This window comes from Bombina bombina, chromosome 1, assembly GCF_027579735.1.
Source record: "Bombina bombina isolate aBomBom1 chromosome 1, aBomBom1.pri, whole genome shotgun sequence".
Classification (NCBI taxonomy): Eukaryota; Metazoa; Chordata; class Amphibia; order Anura; family Bombinatoridae; genus Bombina; species Bombina bombina.
The window spans coordinates 296519942-296542234 of NC_069499.1; the positions used below are offsets into that span (position 1 = coordinate 296519942).

At 41.3% G+C, this 22293-nt stretch overlaps 1 protein-coding gene across 1 annotated transcript in view; it reads right to left on the reverse strand.

Moving 5' to 3' along the window:
- The window catches only part of KALRN (kalirin RhoGEF kinase), a 731621-nt gene extending 709779 nt beyond the window's left edge, over positions 1-21842 (reverse strand). Inside the window, exons 1-3 of the mRNA XM_053698064.1 lie at positions 21696-21842; positions 7342-7473; positions 5027-5257 (exon numbers count right to left, since the gene is read on the reverse strand). Coding sequence (XP_053554039.1) covers positions 5027-5257; positions 7342-7473; positions 21696-21728 — 396 coding nt within the window. The 5' untranslated portion in view covers positions 21729-21842. The remainder of the gene's footprint in view (positions 1-5026; positions 5258-7341; positions 7474-21695) is intronic.
- Positions 21843-22293: the final 451 nt, after the last annotated feature.

Here is a 22293-nt window from a genome sequence, read left to right on the forward strand (position 1 = left end):
TTTAACGATTCACACTATGTTGGCGCCCCTTGTTTATCTTCCATTCTAGACACCCTGACCCATAGCACCGCGGGACACAAGAGGAGCACGCCAAACACCTGAACACATCACCGTTCACATATTAGGATAGGACACTTATTTTTTACATCACAGCATTTTTTGGGACATTGATAAGTACTTTTTATATATTTTACTCATCGCCACAAATATCATTGTTTATCTGTGGTATCTGATTATTTCAATGTATCACTAATATTATACACAAATTGTCCAGAGCACCTGTTTTACTCACAATTTTTTTTTTTTTCCTCATTATTATTAATTTTTCACACATACCAAACACTGTGCTGTTTATATTTATTTATGCATACGGGTACAAACCCAATCGTAAAGTGTTAGGTCCTACTTTGATAACCTGTGTTCCAAGCGCATCCTCTTAGGTTTTTCCTCCTCAGGAATTTCTTTTTATATAGTTTTTTAAATTGCATGCTTTATCTGAATCATGAAACTTTAATTCTGACTTTAGTGGCCCTTCAAATCATCACTTGTAATATGAGTGCTATTAGCTCTCCCTGGCCTGCACTATCCATTAAAAGTATAGGGCGCATTAATAAAAATGACAGCCTCATGACGGTTTTCTAGTAAAACTTTTTTTACTATACGCTTGTAATACAAGATTGTGTTCAATTCATTTCTTAGCGTGAGTCAGAGCACAATCTAATCTAGCAGAATCTAACGCACTGTGCATCATCGACAGCGCTCAACTTGTAATCTTGCCCATGTCTTTACAAATAAAATGCTCTAATACAACAGAGCATTTTCTAATTAAAATGAAATGTCCCTTTAAAGCTTCAATAAGTACCGTAAACAGTATCGGCTAGATTTAGAGTTTGGCTTTAGCCGTCAAAACCAGCGTTAGAGGCTCCTAACGCTGGTTTTGGGCTACCGCTGGTATTTAGAGTCGTGTAGGTAAGGGTCTAACGCTCACTTTCCAGCCGCGACTTTTCCATATAGCAGATCCCCTTACGTCAATTGCGTATCCTATCTTTTCAATGGTATCTTTCTAACGCTGGTATTTAGAGTCGTGGCTGAAGTGAGCGTTAGAAATCTAACGACAAAACTCCAGCCGCAGAAAAAAGTCAGTAGTTAAGAGCTTTCTGGGCTAACGCCGGTTTATAAAGCTCTTAACTACTGAGCTCTAAAGTACACTAACACCCATAAACTACCTATGTACCCCTAAACCGAGGCCCCCCCACATCGCCGCCACTCTATTAAATTTTTTAACCCCTAATCTGCCGACCACACACCGCCGCCACTTACATTATCCCTATGTACCCCTAATCTGCTGCCCCTAACACCGCCAACCCCTATATTATATTTATTAACCCCTAATCTGCCGCCCCCAACGTCGCCTCCACCTACCTACAATTATTAACCCCTAATCTGCCGACCGGACCTCACCGCCACAATAATAAATGTATTAACCCCTAATCCGCCTCACTCCCGCCTCAATAACCCTATAATAAATAGTATTAACCCCTAATCTGCCCTCCCTAACATCGCCGACACCTAACTTCAAGTATTAACCCCTAATCTGCCGACCGGACCTCACCGCTACTCTAATAAATTTATTAACCCCTAAAGCTAAGTCTAACCCTAACCCTAACACCCCCCTAAGTTAAATATAATTTAAATCTAACGAAATAAATTAACTCTTATTAAAAAAATTATTCCTATTTAAAGCTAAATACTTACCTGTAAAATAAACCCTAATATAGCTACAATATAAATTATAATTATATTGCAGCTATTTTAGGGTTTATATTTATTTTACAGGCAACTTTGTAATTATTTTAACCAGGTACCAGGCAAAAGGCCCTTTTAAGGGCTGGTAAGGTAAAAGAGCTTTTCTATTTTAATTTTAGAATAGGGTAGGGCATTTTTTTATTTTGCGGGGCTTTGTTATTTTATTAGGGGGCTTAGAGTATGTGTAATTAGCTTAAAATTGTTGTAATATTTTTATTATGTTTGTAATTAATTTTTTTATTTTTTGTACTTTAGTTTATTTAATTGTATTTATTTGTAGGTATTTTATTTAATTTATTTATTGATAGTGTAGTGTTAGGTTTAATTGTAGATAATTGTAGGTATTTTATTTAATTAATTTATTGCTAGTGTAGTGTTAGGTTTAATTGTAACTTAGGTTAGGATTTATTTTACAGGTAATTTTGTAATTATTTTAACTAGGTAGCTATTAAATAGTTCTTAACTATTTAATAGCTATTGTACCTGGTTAAAATAAATACAAAGTTGCCTGTAAAATAAATATAAATCCTAAAATAGCTACAATATAATTATAATTTATATTATAGCTATATTAGGGTTTATTTTACAGGTAAGTATTTAGCTTTAAATAGGAATAATTTATTTATTAAGAGTTAATTTATTTTGTTAGATTTAAATTATATTTAAGTTAGGGTTAAGGTTAGACTTAGCTTTAGGGGTTAATAAAATTATTAGAGTAGCGGCGAGGTCCGGTCGGCAGATTAGGGGTTAATACTTGAAGTTAGGTGTCAGCGATGTTAGGAAGGGCAGATTAGGGGTTCATACTATTTATTATAGGGTTAGTGAGGCGGATTAGGGGTTAATACATTTATTATAGTAGCGGTGAGGTCCGGTTGGCAGATTAGGGGTTAATTATTGTAGGTAGCTGGCGGCGACGTTGTGGGGGGCAGATTAGGGGTTAATAAATATAATATAGGGGTCGGCGGTGTTATGGGCAGCAGATTAGGGGTACATAGGTATAATGTAGGTTGCGGTGGTGTACGGAGCGGCAGATTAGGGGTTAATAATAATATGCAGGGGTCAGCGATAGCGGGGGCGGCAGATTAGGGGTTAATAAGTGTAAGGTTAGGGGTGTTTAGACTCGGGGTACATGTTAGGGTGTTAGGTGCAGACTTAAAAAGTGTTTCCCCGTAGGAAACAATGGGGCTGCGTTAGGAGCTGAACGCTGCTTTTTTGCAGGTGTTAAGTTTTTTTTCAGCTCAAAATGCCCCATTGTTTTCTATGGGGGAATCGTGCACGAGCACGTTTTTGAAGCTGGCCGCGTCCGTAATCACCGCTGGTATCGAGAGTTGCAGTGGCGGTAAATTATGCTCTACGCTCCTTTTTTGGAGCCTAACGCAGCCATTCTGTGAACTCTAAATACCAGCGGTATTTAAAAGGTGCGGGGAAAAAAAAGCATGCGTTAGCTACGCGGGTCGTTACCGACAAAACTCTAAATCTAGGCGTATGTAAATAGGCGTTTTTTGCATAGATCAGTACTCACATAAAATAAATTCAGGTGAATTCAGGTAAATTCAATTGAAAACAAATATTGGGCTTATCCCAGTCTGCTAGAAGAGCTATGTAGATTTTTACAGGGTATTCAAATTTATGACCCTTCAAACCTATCTAAAAACTCACTTGTCACATTTTTTTTTTTAACTTATTCACACACACACACACAAAAAAAAAAAAAAAAAAAAAAAAAAGATGATTCAATGGAGGTAATACAATTCAACAGAAAATACTTCTTGCACCAGTTTTCACATTCATCTTGGGTTCATCTAAATCAAGAGCCTTATTTAAAACCCATTTTTCCTATGGCATAACATTTTTATTTTGTTATGCATAGTCATTGTCCAGATCACTTTTTTTTTACTATACAGTAATATATTCATTTAAGATTGCAATTTGTTAATTTGCACGTCTTGATTTGCAGGCCCTCTACATGAGTGACAAACCAGAAGCAACCTTTGCATAGTAACTTTAAATGGCATAGGAGCTGCAGTGTAAAAAAAAAAAACAGTTCTTATACTATTATCTAGTACTATATGCTTGCATTAAAGGTCATTTAAGTATTTTTTATTGCAAAATCTAAATAAACTAACATTTTTTGATACATAAATTATTTTTTAACTAGTTCATAGTTGCCAATAGTCCCTGGATAATGTTTATAGTAATTTGACACACTGCAGCCTAGCTCCTCCAATGTAACCTCTATGATCAGAGTGTCATTAGGAGTTCAGGATAATTTAGGAAGCATTGCTGCTGGCTATAAGGACAGTGGATCTAAGGTAGTTTTATGTCACTTCAGTTTTGTGTGCCTTTAAGCTGTGTTATTAACCATCTACTGGCTAGAAAGCCATATAAAATGCCACCTCTTGTGCCAAACATTTGGTGTGTATATATAGTGTATTATTTAAATTCAATTAACTCATACTGGAATATTGTTGTTCTTATTTTTGAATTGGTTCACATATTTGTCTGCATAATTTTGATCCTGTGTTGTAACAATAACCATATGCCCAGCATATGTTCTAGAGACTGGTATTGTCAATATTATGGGGTAGGTGTAAGAGCTTGGTGCTGTAATCTGTATAATAATCTATGGATACCTCTAAATTATATTACTATGAAATGTGTGTGTTTTGATTGCAAAACTGAGGGGGCGGAGCAGTTGATTAGTAGGTCGTCAATACTCCAGTAACCTGTTGCTTGCTCTGCTGCAAAGAGTCCCTAGAATTTTTTTTTAAAATGTTGGCAACTGTGCTAGTTTATATAGTGTTCTTTAAAATAGATGGAAGAATGTTTTATTTTTACTTTAATGCCCCATTAAGTGTAAAAAAAACCTGTATTTCACATTAAGGGGTGATCGCCAGTAAAGCAGTCATGCTTTCAATTTGCAGTTCTAGTGTGTTTCTTGCTTTTACTCATTTGCAGAAATCTCCAACCCCCACGTTAAGAAAAAATACATATTATAAATTATTGTTGTGTTTGCATGTTTACCAGAATGTAGGAAAATCAGATAATTTTCGTTATATTTTACCCACAATTCAGTTTTTTCAAGCTATATTTAAATCAAAAACATCTTACTAAACAAAATATAAAAAACCAATCAGTTCCTACTTTTCATTTCCAGCGATGAACATTTACCGCACTTTCCTGAATGCTGAATAATCTCTATAACCAAAAGGCTCCTCACCTGCTGAACATCCTGCTGAAACACGCACAGCTGCAACCTCTGGTGTAGTCGGACTTTGCGGTGTTGCCAGATGCTTTCTAGCCTGCGCTGATGATGTAAAACTTCGTGCACCACATCAAGCACCTGGTGAACAGCCTTGGAGTAATTGGCAGAGGCTGTTAGCGACTCAGCGTTCCCTGGGCTCAGAGGACGCTGCAGCACATCCAGCAAGGCCTTCCCATCCTGGCTCACCTGAGAGTAGACCAAGAGCAGATTAAACAAAGCAAATCATACCCACAAATCTTAGCTACCAATACGACACACATTATGTCACGAACATTGTTAAAAGGGACATGAAGCCAAAAAATATTATTGTATGATTCAGAACATACATTTTTAAACATCTTTCCAATTTATTTCTATTATCACGTTTGCTTTGTTCTCTTGGTGTCTTTTATTAAAGGAGCAGCATTCCACTACTGGGAACTATCTTAACACATTGGTAAGCCAATGACAAGATGCATATTTCTGCAGCAACAAGTCAGCAGCTAGCTCTCAACTCCTGAGCCAGCTTTTAAACAAAGGATACCAAGAGAACTAAGCAAATAAAATAATAGAAGTAAATTTGAAAGTTGTTTAAAAATGATATGCCCTTAGACACTAATCCAGATAATGATCAAGAAATTAGGAATCTGTTCATAAAATGGTCCCTCTTTATTAAGGATATGACACCCAGTGAAATTGATCATATGATCTTTCCCTTTAGAAATTCAGAATTAATTGAACTTGGTATATGGTGATGCAAAATGAGCGGGGATTGAGGGAGGGGAGAGGAGAAATTCTTTTTAATTTCTTTAACCCCCTTTTTTTTTTTTTTCCCTTTCTCCCTTCCCCTACTTTTTTTTTCTTTTTAGGTTGTTGTCTATTGTGGTCTATGGTCGGGGACCATACAGGGTATAGACTATAAAAAAATGGAAAAAATCCAATTCAGATACAGCAAAACTTGTTAATGGTATTTGCTTTGTTATTTAATTGATATTGCAATGTTTTTTTCTTGTCTTTACATAGGAAATATTGTTGAAAGTTTATTTATTGTTATGAAATAAGCTGTAATTCGGAACTGGAATAAAAAAAAAAAAAAAAAAATGATATGCCCTATCTGAATCAAATGTTGTGTTTCATGTCCCTTTAAAGAGACAGTCTACACCAAAATTGTTATTGTTTAAAAAGATGGATAACACCTTTACTACCCACTTCCCAAGCTTTGCACAACCAACATTGTTATATTAATATATTTCTTATCACATGATTTTTTATTAGCTTTTCACAAGACACTGTTAATTCATGTGAGTCATATAGATAACATTGTGCTCTCTCCCGTGGAGTTGTGCATGACACAGCGCTAATTAGCTAAAATGCAAGTCATTAGATAATAAATAGCCATGTGATGAGGGGGCTATCAGAAGAGGCTTAGATACAAGGTAATCACAGAGATAAAACGTATATAAATATAACCGTGTTGGCTGTGCATAGCTGGGAAATGGGTAATAAAGGGATTATCTATCTTTTTAAACAATAAGAATTTTGGAGTAGTTAGTTGAAAGCTAAACCTAGGAGGTTCATATTCTAATTTCTGAGACCTTGAAGTCCGCCTCTAATCTGAAAGCATTTTGACAGTTTTCCCCACTAGAGGGCGATAGTTCATGTGTTTCATATAAATAACATTGAGCTCATGCAAGTCTGTCAAAAGAACTGAAATACAGAAGCAGTGAGCAGAAGCTTAGATACAAGGTAAATACAGAGGTAAAATGTGTATTATTATAACTGTGTTAATTTTGCAAAACTGGGGAATGGGTAATAAAGGGATTATTTACCTTATTAAAGAACAAAAATTCTGGTGTTGACTGTGCCTTTAATATCCCTTAAAGGGATACTAAACCCAATTTTTTTTCTCTTTCATGATTCAGACAGAGAATGCAATTAGAAAAAACTTTCTAATTAACTCCCATTATCACATTTTCTTCATTCTCTTGCTATCTTTATTTGAAAAGTGAGAATGTAAATCTTAGGAGCCGGCCCATTTTTGCTTCAGCACCTGGGTTGCGCTTGCTAATTGGTGGCTAAGTATATCCACCAATTAGCAAGCGCTATCCAGGGCTCTGAACCAAAAATCTTCAAATAAAGATAGCAAGACAACGAAGAACATTTGATAACAGGAGTAAAAAAAGTTGCTTAAAATTGCACGCTCTATCTGAATCATGAAAGGAAAAATTTGAGTCCAGGCATTACAAATATTTAAAACTTAGCTAAAACATCTGTGTCTGTGAAGATCTTACCTCAGTGTAAGCCTGCGTCACCTCCTCATATAGTGTTTGATGATGATGAATTGCTATCTCCAGCCCTTGCATCTCAGAGGGCAGGCCACCGTCATTGCACAGTTTACACCAGGTATCCACACCTGACAGGAACTGAAACAGCAATCATAGAACAATTAACCGTCCATACACACACACAAAAAATGACATTATACATACAAGAGAGCTCTAGTAAACATGTTAAAATATAATTTTACTGAAAATGGTTAACGTGCATTGCTATACTGGTAGATAGGGACAAACCACACAAGAATAGAAAAAAAACAAATCAGCACATATATATATATATATATATATTAAATTAATAATATTTTGTAAGGCTCTCCATTAGATACCATAAAATATTACTGTAATGTCCCTAAAATGCAACCAGATACCACTATACTTGCCATGAGGCAAGAACAACTTAAATAAACAACTAAAAAATGTTTTGTTTTTACATTTTGTCAGCCACCAGAGGGTGCTACAGCAGAGTGCTATTGAGTGTGGGAAATGTTATTACAAGGAGTAAAGTATTAGAATTTGAGAGGATTTCTGAGTGTGCACTAAACCACTATGCACAGTATGAGACAGACTTGGCACTTTGTTTGTACAGTGTGTGCCTGAGTCAGACGGCAGATCACTTTCATTTGCAGAGGAGGTAGGACTTACTTAGTAAATATTTTTTATTTCTTTGTGCAATTTCGAATTGTAACTTCAGCGTGGTAGTAGTTGTATGGTGGGGCCAGGGGTCCATAAAACACATTTCTTTTAGCAATATGCAGCAGTGTATTTATGATTATTTGACAATGCTGTAGAAAATCTATATTTAAAGCCATGCAGAAATGTTTCCTCCTCAATACACAAATGGTAGGTGCCCTTTTGGCAGATATTAGTTTTTTTTTATTAATATATATATATATATATATTAATTACATTCCAGTTTACTGTCCCTTTATGCAAGGACTTTCCAGATGCAAGGAGATATTTTATCTAAGATTTTTACATCTGCATAACATGTTATACTCTCAGACTAAGATTGCTCAGTGTTTGGTTATCTTAACACTGTTCAGTTTACACTACAGCTGACTTAATTTTGAAATACATACAAACAAGCCTAAATCCTGCATTTAACCAGATCTAATGGTATGAGACTGAGTACCACAGCTTATGGTTCCACCAAGACTATATAGAGTACAGAATTTTCAAAATACATAAGTACAGCTGACAGATGGGAACATTTGTACACCATATTTGAAGTGGTGCTCTTGGTTGGGGAAAATGGGGGGGACCAAACATATGTTACCTTTCAAAAGTACTTTTCTTCATCTAGCCATCTACCAAGATCATTAATGTACAATTTTGAATGCCCAGAATTATTTTTGTTTGCACATTTACAAATATGATTCTTTAAAAAGTGATCTCTTAATATCTGCATTTCTTTTATCATGCATGTCACACACTGTTGATTTAGGGGATGCAATGTGCAGAAATGTTACCTCCTGTGTTTTTTTCTGTGGGTCTCTCTGTGAGGGTGGGTGTGTATGTCTTTGTGCATTTTCTGTGGATGTCTGTGAGGGTGTGTGCGTATGTCTTTGTGCTTTTTCTATGGTTGTCTCTGTGAGGGTGTGTGTATGTATGTATTTGTGTATTTTCTCTGGATGCCCCTGTGAGGGTGGGTGTGTATGTCTTTGTGTGTTTTCTGTAAATGTCTCTTAGAGGGTGGGTGTGTGTATTTATGTATGTCTGTGTTTTCTGTGGATGTCTCTGTGAGGTTGTGTGGGTATGTCTGTTTTCTGTGGGTGTCTCTGTGAGGGTGTATATCTGTGCATTGTCTGTGGGTGTCTCTGTGAGAGTGTTTGTATGTCTTTGTGTGTTTTCTGTAGATGTCTCAGTGAGGGTATGTGTGTGTGTGTATGTATGTATGTCTTTGTGTGTTTTATGTGGTTGTCTCTCTGTGTGTGTATGTCTGTGTGTTTTCTGTGGGTGTCTCTCTCTGTATGTTTTCTGAGGCTGTTTCTGTCAGTGTTTCCTTGGGTGTATGTGCAAGTTTGTGTTTGAGTGTGTGTGTCCATTGTCTGTTCCTTTTTAGGACATTTTGACCTTACTACTGATTATTCAAATCTTTCTACAGACTAAAACTAATGAGACCTTTCCGGAAGTCACAAATTTACCATTTAACCTGTAAAAGATTGTTTAGGCAGTACAGGGCCCTTCCTTTTAGCCACTGCATGCTGTTGTCATCATTTAGTTGGCATCTTCCTTGACAAAAAGATAATCAGAACTCCATATTTGTTTTGTAAATCTCCTTTTTTGACAAAACTGTAGTCTACCTCATTACTTGTCACTGTTTTCAGGTCAATGTAAAGTACTGAGTGTCTGTTTGGGTATCTGTGGCTGAGTGTGTTTCTTTGCGTGTCTGCTAGAGCAGTGATTTTTAACCTTTTTTTTGCCGTGGCACACTTTTTTACATTAAAAGATCCTGTGGCACACCACCATCCCAAAATTAAAAAAAAATCACACATTGTAGCCTAATACAGGATATATATATATACACATACACACACAAACATACTGTATGTATTGTGCTGTTATGCCATGCCTCCTACAAACTACCCCTGCACTGGGAGTAAAAAACAAGCAAAGTTTAAAAAATATGTCACACTGTTGTCAGTCTGCCGCGGCACACCTGAGGGTCTCTCACGGCACACTAGTGTGCCACGGCACACTGATTGAAAAACACTGTGCTAGAGTGTGTGTGTGTGTTTCAGTGTATCAGTGTGTCTGTGTGTTTCTGTGTTTGTGTGTTACTAACTTTACAACATTTTGAAGTTTGACTACACTTAAGAATAAAGTGCACATATGTTCACTTGGTCAAAAATTGCACATATCTAGTGGCGGCCCTGCGCATATGCAATAACTTATAGACATCTTTAGTTGCAGGGACTTTTACATACATTGATGGGTCTATGCGTTTGTGTAAGTTTGTGGCACAGGTATAAGCAATCCTATAATATAAAAGGCTAAGTGTGATTGTCCGAAGCTGTCATGCGCAGTAGAGACAGCACGAGGACAAACACACCTGACCTTACCTGACATGCTGTTTGCTGCAAAAGTGGGCGTGGCTGGGCGGGAGTGTGGGCATGGCCGGGTGTGACCGGGCGTGGCTGGGCATGGTCGGCGGGAGAGAGGGGAGAGAAATAGAAAGAGAGGGGGAGAGACAAAAAGAGATAGGATAGGAAAGAGCAGAAGAGAGGGGAAAGTGCAGAAGAGAGGGGGGATAGAGAGCAAAATAGAGGGGAAAGAGCAAAAAAGAGGGAAGAGAGAGCAAAAGAGAGGAGGGAGAGAGAGCAAAAGAGAGGAGGGAGAGAGAGCAATTGAGAGGGGGTAGAGAGAGCAATAGAGAGGGGGGAGAGAGAGCAATAGAGATGGGGAGAAAGAGAGCAAAAGAGAGGGATGGAGAGAGAGAGCAAAAGAGAGGGATGGAGAGACAGAGCAAAAGAGAGGGGGGAGAGAGCAAAAGAGAGGGGGGAGAGAGAGCAATAGAGAGGGGGAGAAAGAGAGCAAAAGAGAGGGATGGAGAGAGAGAGCAAAAGAGAGGGATGGAGAGACAGAGCAAAAGAGAGGGGGGAGAGAGCAAAAGAGAGGGGGGAGAGAGCAAAAGAGAGGGGGGGGGAGAGCAAAAGAGAGGGATGGAGAGAGCAAAAGAGAGGGATGGAGAGAAAGAGCAAAAGAGAGGGATGGAGAGAGAGCAAAAAAAGGAGAGAGGGCAAAAGAGAGGGGAGAGAGTGCAAAAAGAGAGGGAGAGAGAGAGAGCGCAAAAGAGAGGGGGAGAGAGAGAGCGCAAAAGAGAGGGGGAGAGAGAGAGAGCGCAAAAGAGAGGGGGGGAGAGAGAGCAAAAGAGAGAGAGAACGCATAAGAGAGGGGGAGAGAGAGAGCGTAAAAGAGAGGGGGGAGAGAAAGCAATAGAGAGGGGGAGAGAAGCAGCAAAAGAGAGGGGGGAGAGAGAGCAAAAGAGGTGGAGCGAGAGAGAACGCAAAAGAGAGGGGGAGAGAGCAATAGAGAGGGGGAGAGAGAGAGCAAAAGAGAGGGATGGAGAGGGAAAGCAAAAGAGAGGGGAGAGAGAGAGAGCAAAAGAGAGGTGGGGAGAGAGAGAGAGAGAGAGAGAGAGCAAAAGAGAGGGATGGAGAGAAAGAGCAAAGGAGAGGGATGGAGAGAGACAGCAAAAAAAGGAGAGAGAGAGACAGAGCAAAAGAGAGGGGGAGAGAGCGCAAAAGAGAGGGGTAGAGAGCGCAAAAGAGAGGGGGAGAGCACGCAAAACGGGGGAGAGAGAACGCAAAAGAGAAAGAGAATGCAAAAGAGAGGGGGAGAGAGAGCACAAAAGAGAGGGGGAAAGAGAGCGTAAAAGAGAAGGGGAGAGAGAGAGCGCAAAAGAGAGGGGGAGAGAGAGCAAAAGAGAGGGGGGAGAGAGGGAGCAAAAGAGTGGGGGGAGAGAGAGCAAAAGAGAGGTGGAGCGAGAGAGAGCGCAAAAGAGAGGGGGAGAGAGCGCAAGAGAGAGAGAGTGTAAAAGAGAGGGGGAGAGAGAGCAAAAGAGAGGGGGAGAGAGAGAGCAAAAGAGAGGGGGAGAGAGAGCAAAAGAGAGGGGGAGAGAGAGCAAAAGAGAGGGGGAGAGAGAGAGCAAAAGAGAGGGGGGACAGAGAGAGCGCAAAAGAGAGGGGGGAGAGAGAGAGAGAGCGCAAAAGAGAGGGGGAGAGAGAGAGTGCAAAAGAGAGGGGGGAGAGAGAGAGCACAAAAGAGAGGGGGAGAGAGAGAGCAAGGGGTGGGACCGCTGTACTGCAAAAAATGGCCCGTGTGAACGGGCTTTAGGACTAGTATCATATATTTTGTTAATTCTATTCTTATTTGATTCTTGTTATATACAGATATCTATTATGTTCAATTAATAGTACCTATAACACGTGTTAACTAGCTTTCACCATTTTTTTCAAAGCAATTAAACCTCTATTATATAGCATTACAAGCTGTTTTTCTAAAAGGTAGAACAACTTTATCCCTAGAACAAATGCAACTTTATGCATAATCAAATGTAACATTTAAACAAAGAACATTTTTTGTTTGATAAACAAACACACAAAACTACCAACCAAAATAGTAAACATTCATTATGAAACCACAGGTAAAATCAAATGCTAAAACACAAACCTGCCAGCTTTGAAAAATATATTGTGCCAGCACTGAAGTGACTTATATTAATCAAATATTAAAGAAAACAATCTATACAGAAAAAAACAACAATCTTGAATTTGATCTCTACATCTAAATAAATGATAAATGTAACAAAAGTATAACCTTACTATTGCTGTGTATGTTTAGTAAATATACCAATATATTGTATGTACAGTATGTTTATATCATTATTATTTTTTTGTCTGCGAGGATTAATTCAGCTGTGCACTTTCTATATTTAAGACTTTCCTTCCATCCTTTCTGATCTTTCATCTATACCACTAAGAGGAACATGTCAAGTTGATGGTTGAACTACCTCATCTGGCAAATTAGTCGGAATTGGGGACCAGAAATAATGTGTTTAATTTATTGAGTATTTAAGAAATAAAATAAACTCATATTGTGTTTCAGCAATCTTGTAAGACTACAGATGTTGCACATTAAACCATTTTGAATTAAAGAGACAGTACCCTTGGTATCCTTACAGCAATGCATTATTAGGAGCTGCTGCTGATTGGTGACTGGACATATATGCCTCTTGTCATTGGCTCACCTGATATATTCAGCTAACTCCCAGTAGCGCATTGTTGCTCATTCAACAAAGAATACAAAGAGAATGAAGCACGTTTGATAATAGAAGTAAATTGGAAAAATGTTTTAAAATTACATGCTCTGTCTGAATTATGAAAGAAAAATGTTGGGTTTCATATCCCTTTAATTGTGTGTGAGACGCACAAGCTTCAATGTAAAAATCAGTTATATTGTTAACGCATCCTTATTTGTTCAACCCACCAAATGGCAAGTATTGAAATCATTGTCATAAGGAAAATTTGTCTTCAAATAGCCTTTTGTGCACGGGAAACAGGATGAAATCCCCAAAGCATCAATTACTGTTATATCCTTTATATGAAAACAACAACAACAAAAAAACATAAAAAAATTAAATTAAGAATGTCCTGAATTCAGTCATACTGGAAAACTGCTCAGTATCTGGGCTCGTTCTTTATGGAAACAAACATTTTTCATTTCTTTCTTTCATATTTAAACAACTAACATGATATTAATGCATCGTCATATTATTCTCAGGCTAATCTTTGCTTTGCTTTCAATACAACATTATATTTAGCATTTATTTATTTACTGGTTAAAGTGACATTATAGTAATAAAATGGCATGCTCTAATCTGTTAGAGCATGCAATTATAAGACTATCGACCCTAGACTACTGTGTGTTTAATCCCGCACAAAGGGCTAGATTTATCAAAGCTGAGGCGTACAGGGGTGCGTATGCGCGCCCCTGCATGCCTCAGCTCGCCTGTGGCGGGGCAAAATTACCCGCAGGTAATCATCATTGCACATGAGCGCAATTTTGCGCTTGCGTGCAATCCCGCCCCCTGCCTGCGCACAGCCAATCATGCGCGGGCAGGAGCTGTCAAAAGGTTAGGGAAGCGGCGGTCTTGTGACCGCTGCTTGTTAAATTACGGCGAGCAAGTTCTTGTGAGAACTTGCAGTCATAGGGCTTTGGTAAATCGAGCCCATAGGGTTAAACACACAGAAGAAATACTGCTCAGGTACCGCAGAGCACTGCTGATCCAATCAGCAGTGCTATTAACACAACTCTAATGTGGGACTAGGGCTACTAATTGGATCAGCTGCGTTTTCTGCTCGGAACCAGGGATGCTCCTGAGCAGTATTTCTACTGTGTGTTTAACCCCTTTGTGGGATTTAAACACACAGGGCTAGATTACAAGTGAGGCGCAAACATTTTTGCACAATCGATATTATGTTTTCGAGATCCGTTTTAATTGCGCTTATATTCTAAGTTGAGCAAAATCAAGCTAGTGCTAGCGCAATCATATTTTCATATTGGGTTAGCGCAATTGCAAAAAAGCAATCTTGTTTGCGCGATAGTCGGGTGTTATTTTTTCCCCCCCACTTTTTTTTCTCCATTGACTTCTATGTAGGAATACTTGAACACGCATGCGATATTAGATGTTCAGATTTTTGCGCTAGTCGGAGTACCGCTTGCACAAAATATTTTTTTTGTAACTTGTAATACGAGCGCAACCCGACTAGCGCAAAAAGCTTTTTTGCAATCGCGAAAATGCTATATTCCGCAGCGCGTCACCTGTAATCTAGCCCACAGTAGTTTAGGGTCGATAGTCTTAAAATGATATGTTCTCACAGATTAGAGCATGTAAAATAATGGCCCCTTAATATTTCTTTAGGCAATAATTTAGTTATGTCTTATTAGGGTGATATTATATCTAGATCAATAAGCTATAATGCTTCAGAGTGATTCCAAAGCCACTAACCTTACAGTAAAAAATATATTTTTCCGTTATAATTCTGTTTTTATTGAATGGCATTGTGCTCTCTACTCTTGGAAATCTAGAGCATATGTTTCTGTAAATTCAGATATATGTAAATATTCTAGTGAAGTCCAGTATGGAGACCTTATTTTGGAATATGGCTGACAAGCCTGTCAGTCTGATTTGAGGGCAGATAAGGGCACTTAACTGATGTGGTGTAGGCTATGGGGTTATATCTGAGGTCTTATAAACAAAAACACCTACTTTCTCAAGATCAGCTCCTGTTTGTATTTTTGTGGAAAAAAGCGATGTGCTTATGAAAAATGCTCAAATTAGTAAAACTGTCTGTTGTATAACAGCCCTTCTGTAGGTATTTTCACCTCCCCCCTCTTTACAATGAAACATGATTGCCTTACATACTATATATGAATCTCTCCTGCTTTGGCACACAATGATCAGCTAGTGATCGAATCATTTTAGTTGTCCCACCTTTCCTCTGAAATAAAGATTCAGTAAACCATGACCCCTCGGATACCTTTGATATTTCATATGTCTTTGCACCTTATAACTGTATCTAGACCTATCCTGCCTTAAAAAATATGCTCATAAAGATATGAAATAAAAAGATTAAATAAAAAAAATAATGTAGTGATGATTCTCTTTTGGCTTAAATGTACACTGAGAATTGTTCCTTAAAATGAACCCTGCCAGCACATATGACTTATCTGAGAAAATGTATTTCCTGCTTTCATCTACTGACCTCTCATTCAGCCTGAGACAGCAACCAGTAAGCTTGGATCAGCCTCTCAGTTTTTAAGGGACTGTTAACTCCCACATCATTATTTCAAGGTTGAAGCTGCATGGCCCTGCATCAAAGCTTCTCTCCCACAGCTGCAGGATCAACCAATCATTTGTGAATTTGCCAGGCCTGTGTCTCCTAAGCAAAGCTGGGAGAAATATAATACACTGTGCATCTGTACAGACACCGTGCATCCCACATATGACCTGTGTATCAGGGCGCACACTGCTCTCACATGTAACGCACACCCTGTGTATCAGGACACACACTGCTCTCAAATTAACGCACACAGCTCTCACATGTAACGCACACCCTGTGTATCAGGACACACACTGCTCTCAAATTAACGCACACAGCTCTCACATGTAACGCACACCCTGTGTATCAGGACACACACTGCTCTCAAATTAACGCACACAGCTCTCACATGTAACGCACACCCTGTGTATCAGGACACACACTGCTCTCACATGTAACGCACGCCCTGTGTATCAGGACACACACTGCTATCACATGTAACGCACACCCTGTGTATCAGGACGCACACTGCTCTTACATGTAACACACGCCCTGTGTATCAGGACACACACTGCTCTCACATGTAACGCACGCCCTGTGTATCAGGACACACACTGCTATCACATGTAACGCACACCCTGTGTATCAGGACGCACACTGCTCTCACATGTAACGCACGCCCTGTGTATCAGGACGCACACAGCTCTCACATGTAACGCATGTCTGTGCATCAGGGCACACACTGCTCTAACATGTAACGCACGCCCTGTGTATCAGGGCACACAGCTCTCACATGTAACACACACCCTGTGTATCAGGACACACACTGCTCTCACATGTAACGCACACCCTGTGTATCAGGGCACACTGCTCTAACATGTAACGCACGCCCTGTGTATCAGGGCACAAACTGCTCTCACATGTAACGCACGCCTGTGTATCAGGGCAAACACTGCTCTCACATGTAACGCACACCCTGTGTATCAGGACACACACAGCTCTCACATGTAACGCACACCCTGTGTATCAGGACGCACACAGCTCTCACATGTAACGCACACCCTGTGTATCAGGACACACACTGCTCTCACATATAACGCACACCCTGTGTATCAGGACACACACAGCTCTCACATGTAACGCACACCCTGTGTATCAGGACACACACTGCTCTCACATATAACGCACACCCTGTGTATCAGGGCACACACAGCTCTCACATGTAATGCACAGCCTGTGTATCAGGGCACACACTGCTCTCACATGTAACGCACACACTGTGTATCAGGGCAAACACTGCTCTCACATGTAACGTACACACACTGTGTATCAGGGCAAACACTGCTCTCACATGTAACGCACACCCTGTGTATCATGGCACACACTGCTCTCACATGTAACGCACACCCTGTGTATCAGGACACACACTGCTCTCACATGTAACGCACACCCTGTGTATCAGGACACACACTGCTCTCACATGTAACGCACACTCTGTGTATCAGGACACACACTGCTCTCACATGTAACGCACACCCTGTGTATCAGGACGCACACTGCTCTCACATGTAACGCTCACCCTGTGTATCAGGACGCACACTGCTCTCACATGTAACACACACACTGTGTATCAGGACACACACTGCTCTCACATGTAACGCACACCCTGTGTATCAGGGCACACAGCTCTCACATGTAACACACACCCTGTGTATCAGGACACACACTGCTCTCACATGTAACGCACACCCTGTGTATCAGGGCACACTGCTCTAACATGTAACGCACGCCCTGTGTATCAGGGCACAAACTGCTCTCACATGTAACGCACGCCTGTGTATCAGGGCAAACACTGCTCTCACATGTAACGCACACCCTGTGTATCAGGACACACACAGCTCTCACATGTAACGCACACCCTGTGTATCAGGACACACACTGCTCTCACATATAACGCACACCCTGTGTATCAGGGCACACACAGCTCTCACATGTAATGCACAGCCTGTGTATCAGGGCACACACTGCTCTCACATGTAACGCACACACTGTGTATCAGGGCAAACACTGCTCTCACATGTAACGCACACTCTGTGTATCAGGACACACACTGCTCTCACATGTAACGCACACCCTGTGTATCAGGACGCACACTGCTCTCACATGTAACGCTCACCCTGTGTATCAGGACGCACACTGCTCTCACATGTAACACACACACTGTGTATCAGGACACACACTGCTCTCACATGTAACGCACACTCTGTGTATCAGGACACACACTGCTCTCACATGTAACGCACACCCTGTGTATCAGGACGCACACTGCTCTCACATGTAACGCTCACCCTGTGTATCAGGGCGCACACTGCTCTCACATGTAACACACACACTGTGTATCAGGCGCACACAGCTCTTACATGTAACGCACACCCTGTGTATCAAGGCACACACTGCTCTCACATGTAATGCACACACTGTGTATCAGGGTACACACTGCTCTCACATGTAACGCACATGCTGTATATCAGGACGCACACTGCTCTCACATGTAACGCACACACTGTGTATCAGGGCAAACACTGCTCTCACATGTAACGCACACCCTGTGTATCAAGGCACACACTGCTCTCACATGTAACGCACACACTGTGTATCAGGGCACACACTGCTCTCACATGTAACGCACACACTGTGTATCAGGGCAAACACTGCTCTCACATGTAACGCACACCCTGTGTATCAAGGCACACACTGCTCTCACATGTAACGCACACACTGTGTATCAGGGCAAACACTGCTCTCACATGTAACGCACACCCTGTGTATCAGGGCAAACACTGCTCTCACATGTAACGCACACCCTGTGTATCAAGGCACACACTGCTCTCACATGTAACGCACACACTGTGTATCAGGGCACACACTGCTCTCACATGTAACGCACACCCTGTGTATCAAGGCACACACTGCTCTCACATGTAACGCACGCCCTGTGTATCAGGGCACACACTGCTCTCACATGTAACGCACGCCTGTGTATCAGGGCACACACTGCTCTCACATGTAACGCACACACTGTGTATCAGGGCAAACACTGCTCTCACATGTAACGCACACCCTGTGTATCAAGGCACACACTGCTCTCACATGTAACGCACACACTGTGTATCAGGGCACACACTGCTCTCACATATAACGCACACACTGTGTATCAGGACACACACTGCTCTCACATGTAACACACACACTGTGTATCAGGGCACACACTGCTATCACATGTAACGCACACCTGTGTATCAGGGCACACACTGCTCTCACATGTAACGCACACACTGTGTATCAGGGCACACACTGCTCGCACATGTAACGCTCACCCTGTGTATCAGGGCACACACTGCTCTCACATGTAACGCACACACTGTGTATCAAGGCACACACTGCTCTCACATGTAACGGACACCCTGTGTATCAGGGCACACACAGCTATCACATGTAACGCACACACTGTGTATTAGGGCACACACTGCTCTCACATGTAACGCACACCTGTGTATCAGGGCACACACTGCTCTCACATGTAACGCACACCTGTGTATCAGGGCACACACTGCTCTCACATGTAACGCACAATCTGTGTATCAGGGCACACACAGCTATCACATGTAACGCTCACCCTGTGTATCAGGCGCACACAGCTCTCACATGTAACGCACACACTGTGTATCAGGGCACACACTTATTCTCACATGTAACGCACACACTGTGTATCAGGGCAAGCACTGCTCTCACATGTAACGCACACACTGTGTATCAGGGCACACACTGCTCTCACATGTAACGCACACCCTGTGTATCAGGCGCACACAGCTCTCACATGTAACGCACACCCTGTGTATCAAGGCACACACTGCTCTCACATGTAACGCACACACTGTGTATCAGGGCAAACACTGCTCTCACATGTAACGCACACCCTGTGTATCAGGGCACACACAGCTCTCACATGTAACGCACACACTGTGTATCAGGGCACACACTGCTCTCACATGTAACGCACACCCTGTGTATCAAGGCACACACTGCTCTCACATGTAATGCACACACTGTGTATCAGGGCAAACACTGCTCTCACATGTAACGCACACCCTGTGTATCAAGGCACACACTGCTCTCACATGTAACACACACACTGTGTATCAGGGCACACACTGCTCTTACATGTAACGCACACACTGTGTATCAGGGCAAACACTGCTCTCACATGTAACGCACACCCTGTGTATCAAGGCACACACTGCTCTCACATGTAACGCACACCCTGTGTATCAGGGCACACACTGCTCTCACATGTAACGCACACCCTGTGTATCAGGCGCACACAGCTCTCACATGTAACGCTCACCATGTGTATCAGGGCAAACACTGCTCTCACATGTAACGCACACCCTGTGTATCAGGGCACACACTGCTCTCACATGTAACACACACCCTGTGTATCAGGGCACACACTGCTCTCACATGTAACGCACACCTGTGTATCAGGGCACACACAGCTCTCACATGTAACGCACACCTGTGTATCAGGGCAAACACTGCTCTCACATGTAACGCACACCCTGTGTATCAGGGCAAACACTGCTCTCACATGTAAAGCACACACTGTGTATCAGGGCACACACTGCTCTCACATGTAACGCTCACCCTATGTATCAGGGCACACACTGCTCTCACATGTAACGCACACCCTGTGTATCAGGGCACACACTGCTCTCTTATATAATGCATGCCCTGTGTATCAGGACACACACAGCTCTCACATGTAACGCACACCCTGTGTATCAGGGCACACACAGCTCTCACATGTAACGCACACCCTGTGTATCAGGTTGCACACAGCTCTCACATGTAACGCACACACTTTGTTTTAGGGCACACACTGCTCTCACATGTAACGCACACCCTGTGTATCAGGGCACACACTTCTCTCACATGTAACGCACACCCTGTGTATCAGGGCACACACAGCTCTCACATGTAACGCACACCCTGTGTATCAGGGCACACACTGCTCTCACATGTAACGCACACCCTGTGTATCAGGACACACACAGCTCTCACATGTAACGCACACCTGTGTATAAGGGCACACACTGCTCTCACATGTAACGCACACCTGTGTATAAGGGCACACACTGCTATCACATGTAACGCACACCCTGTGTATCAGGACGCACACAGCTCTCACATGTAACGCACACCCTGTGTATCAGGACACACACTGCTCTCACATGTAACGCACACCCTGTGTATCAGGGCACACACTTATTCTCACATGTAACGCTCACCCTGTGTATCAGGACACACACTGCTCTCACATGTAATGCACACCCTGTGTATCAGGGCACACACTTATTCTCACATGTAACGCTCACCCTGTGTATCAGGACACACACTGCTCTCACATGTAACGCTCACCCTGTGTATCAGGACACACACTGCTCTCACATGTAACGCACACCCTGTGTATTAGGGCACACACTTATTCTCACATGTAACGCACACCCTGTGTATCAGGACACACACTGCTCTCACATGTAACGCACACCCTGTGTATCAGGGCACACACTTATTCTCACATGTAATGCAAACTTTTGTATATGGGAAAACAGGCTAGATAGCATTTATTTGGACTTACACTGAGCTCACTTGCAAATTCACCTGTTCCCCTGCACTTGATCTTAAATGTAAATGGCTATAAGTGCCATAAACAAAATACTGGGTACGTTTGCTCTAAGCTACTTGAGAGAGGTCCTTAACAAATAATCCATAAAGCTGAAACTTACAGAAATATTTTCTGAAACATTAACATAGCATGTACTATATATAGTGAGTTTTTTATTGTGCTCCTTTTGCACTGAGAGCTGTCCTGTGCTTAACAGACACCACAGATTGTACTGAGAGTTGGAGAGAGGCCCTCACCTGCTCGGATTTCTGATGGAACACAGCAGACATGGCTAGGATTGTGCTTCTCTCATCCAGGGCAGCTGCAAAACTCTTCCACTCCTGATCCAGCTGGGTGGAGATTTGCTTGATCTGTTGTGATGCGTAATGACCAGCTTCAATCAGCCTTGAGGCCACAGACATGATGCGGTTAATGTTGACATACGCATTCTGAAATGATAAAGATAATCAGCAAAGGGTTCCAATGATCTGTCACAACAATAGCACAACCTATGTTTTCAAGACTGGAAAATAGAGAAAGTACAGGAGCTTTAGAAACATTCTTAAAGCATTCAATTTAAAAAAAAACAAAAATAACTTTCCAATATAGTTCCATTATGAAAGTGTGCACATTCCTTTTGTATGCACACTTTCTGAGGCTCCAGCTCCCAATGAGTATGTCTAAAACGCCCAGTATATATGTATATGGATTTTGTGATTGGCTGATGGTTGTCACCTGATACAGAGCAAAGGAAAATTGGTTCAACTTTGAAATTTGAAAGAAAATATTTGCTCATTTCAATTTCAAAGTAAGTGCTATTGCATTGTCTTTTTATTGTGTATCTGCCAATAATTC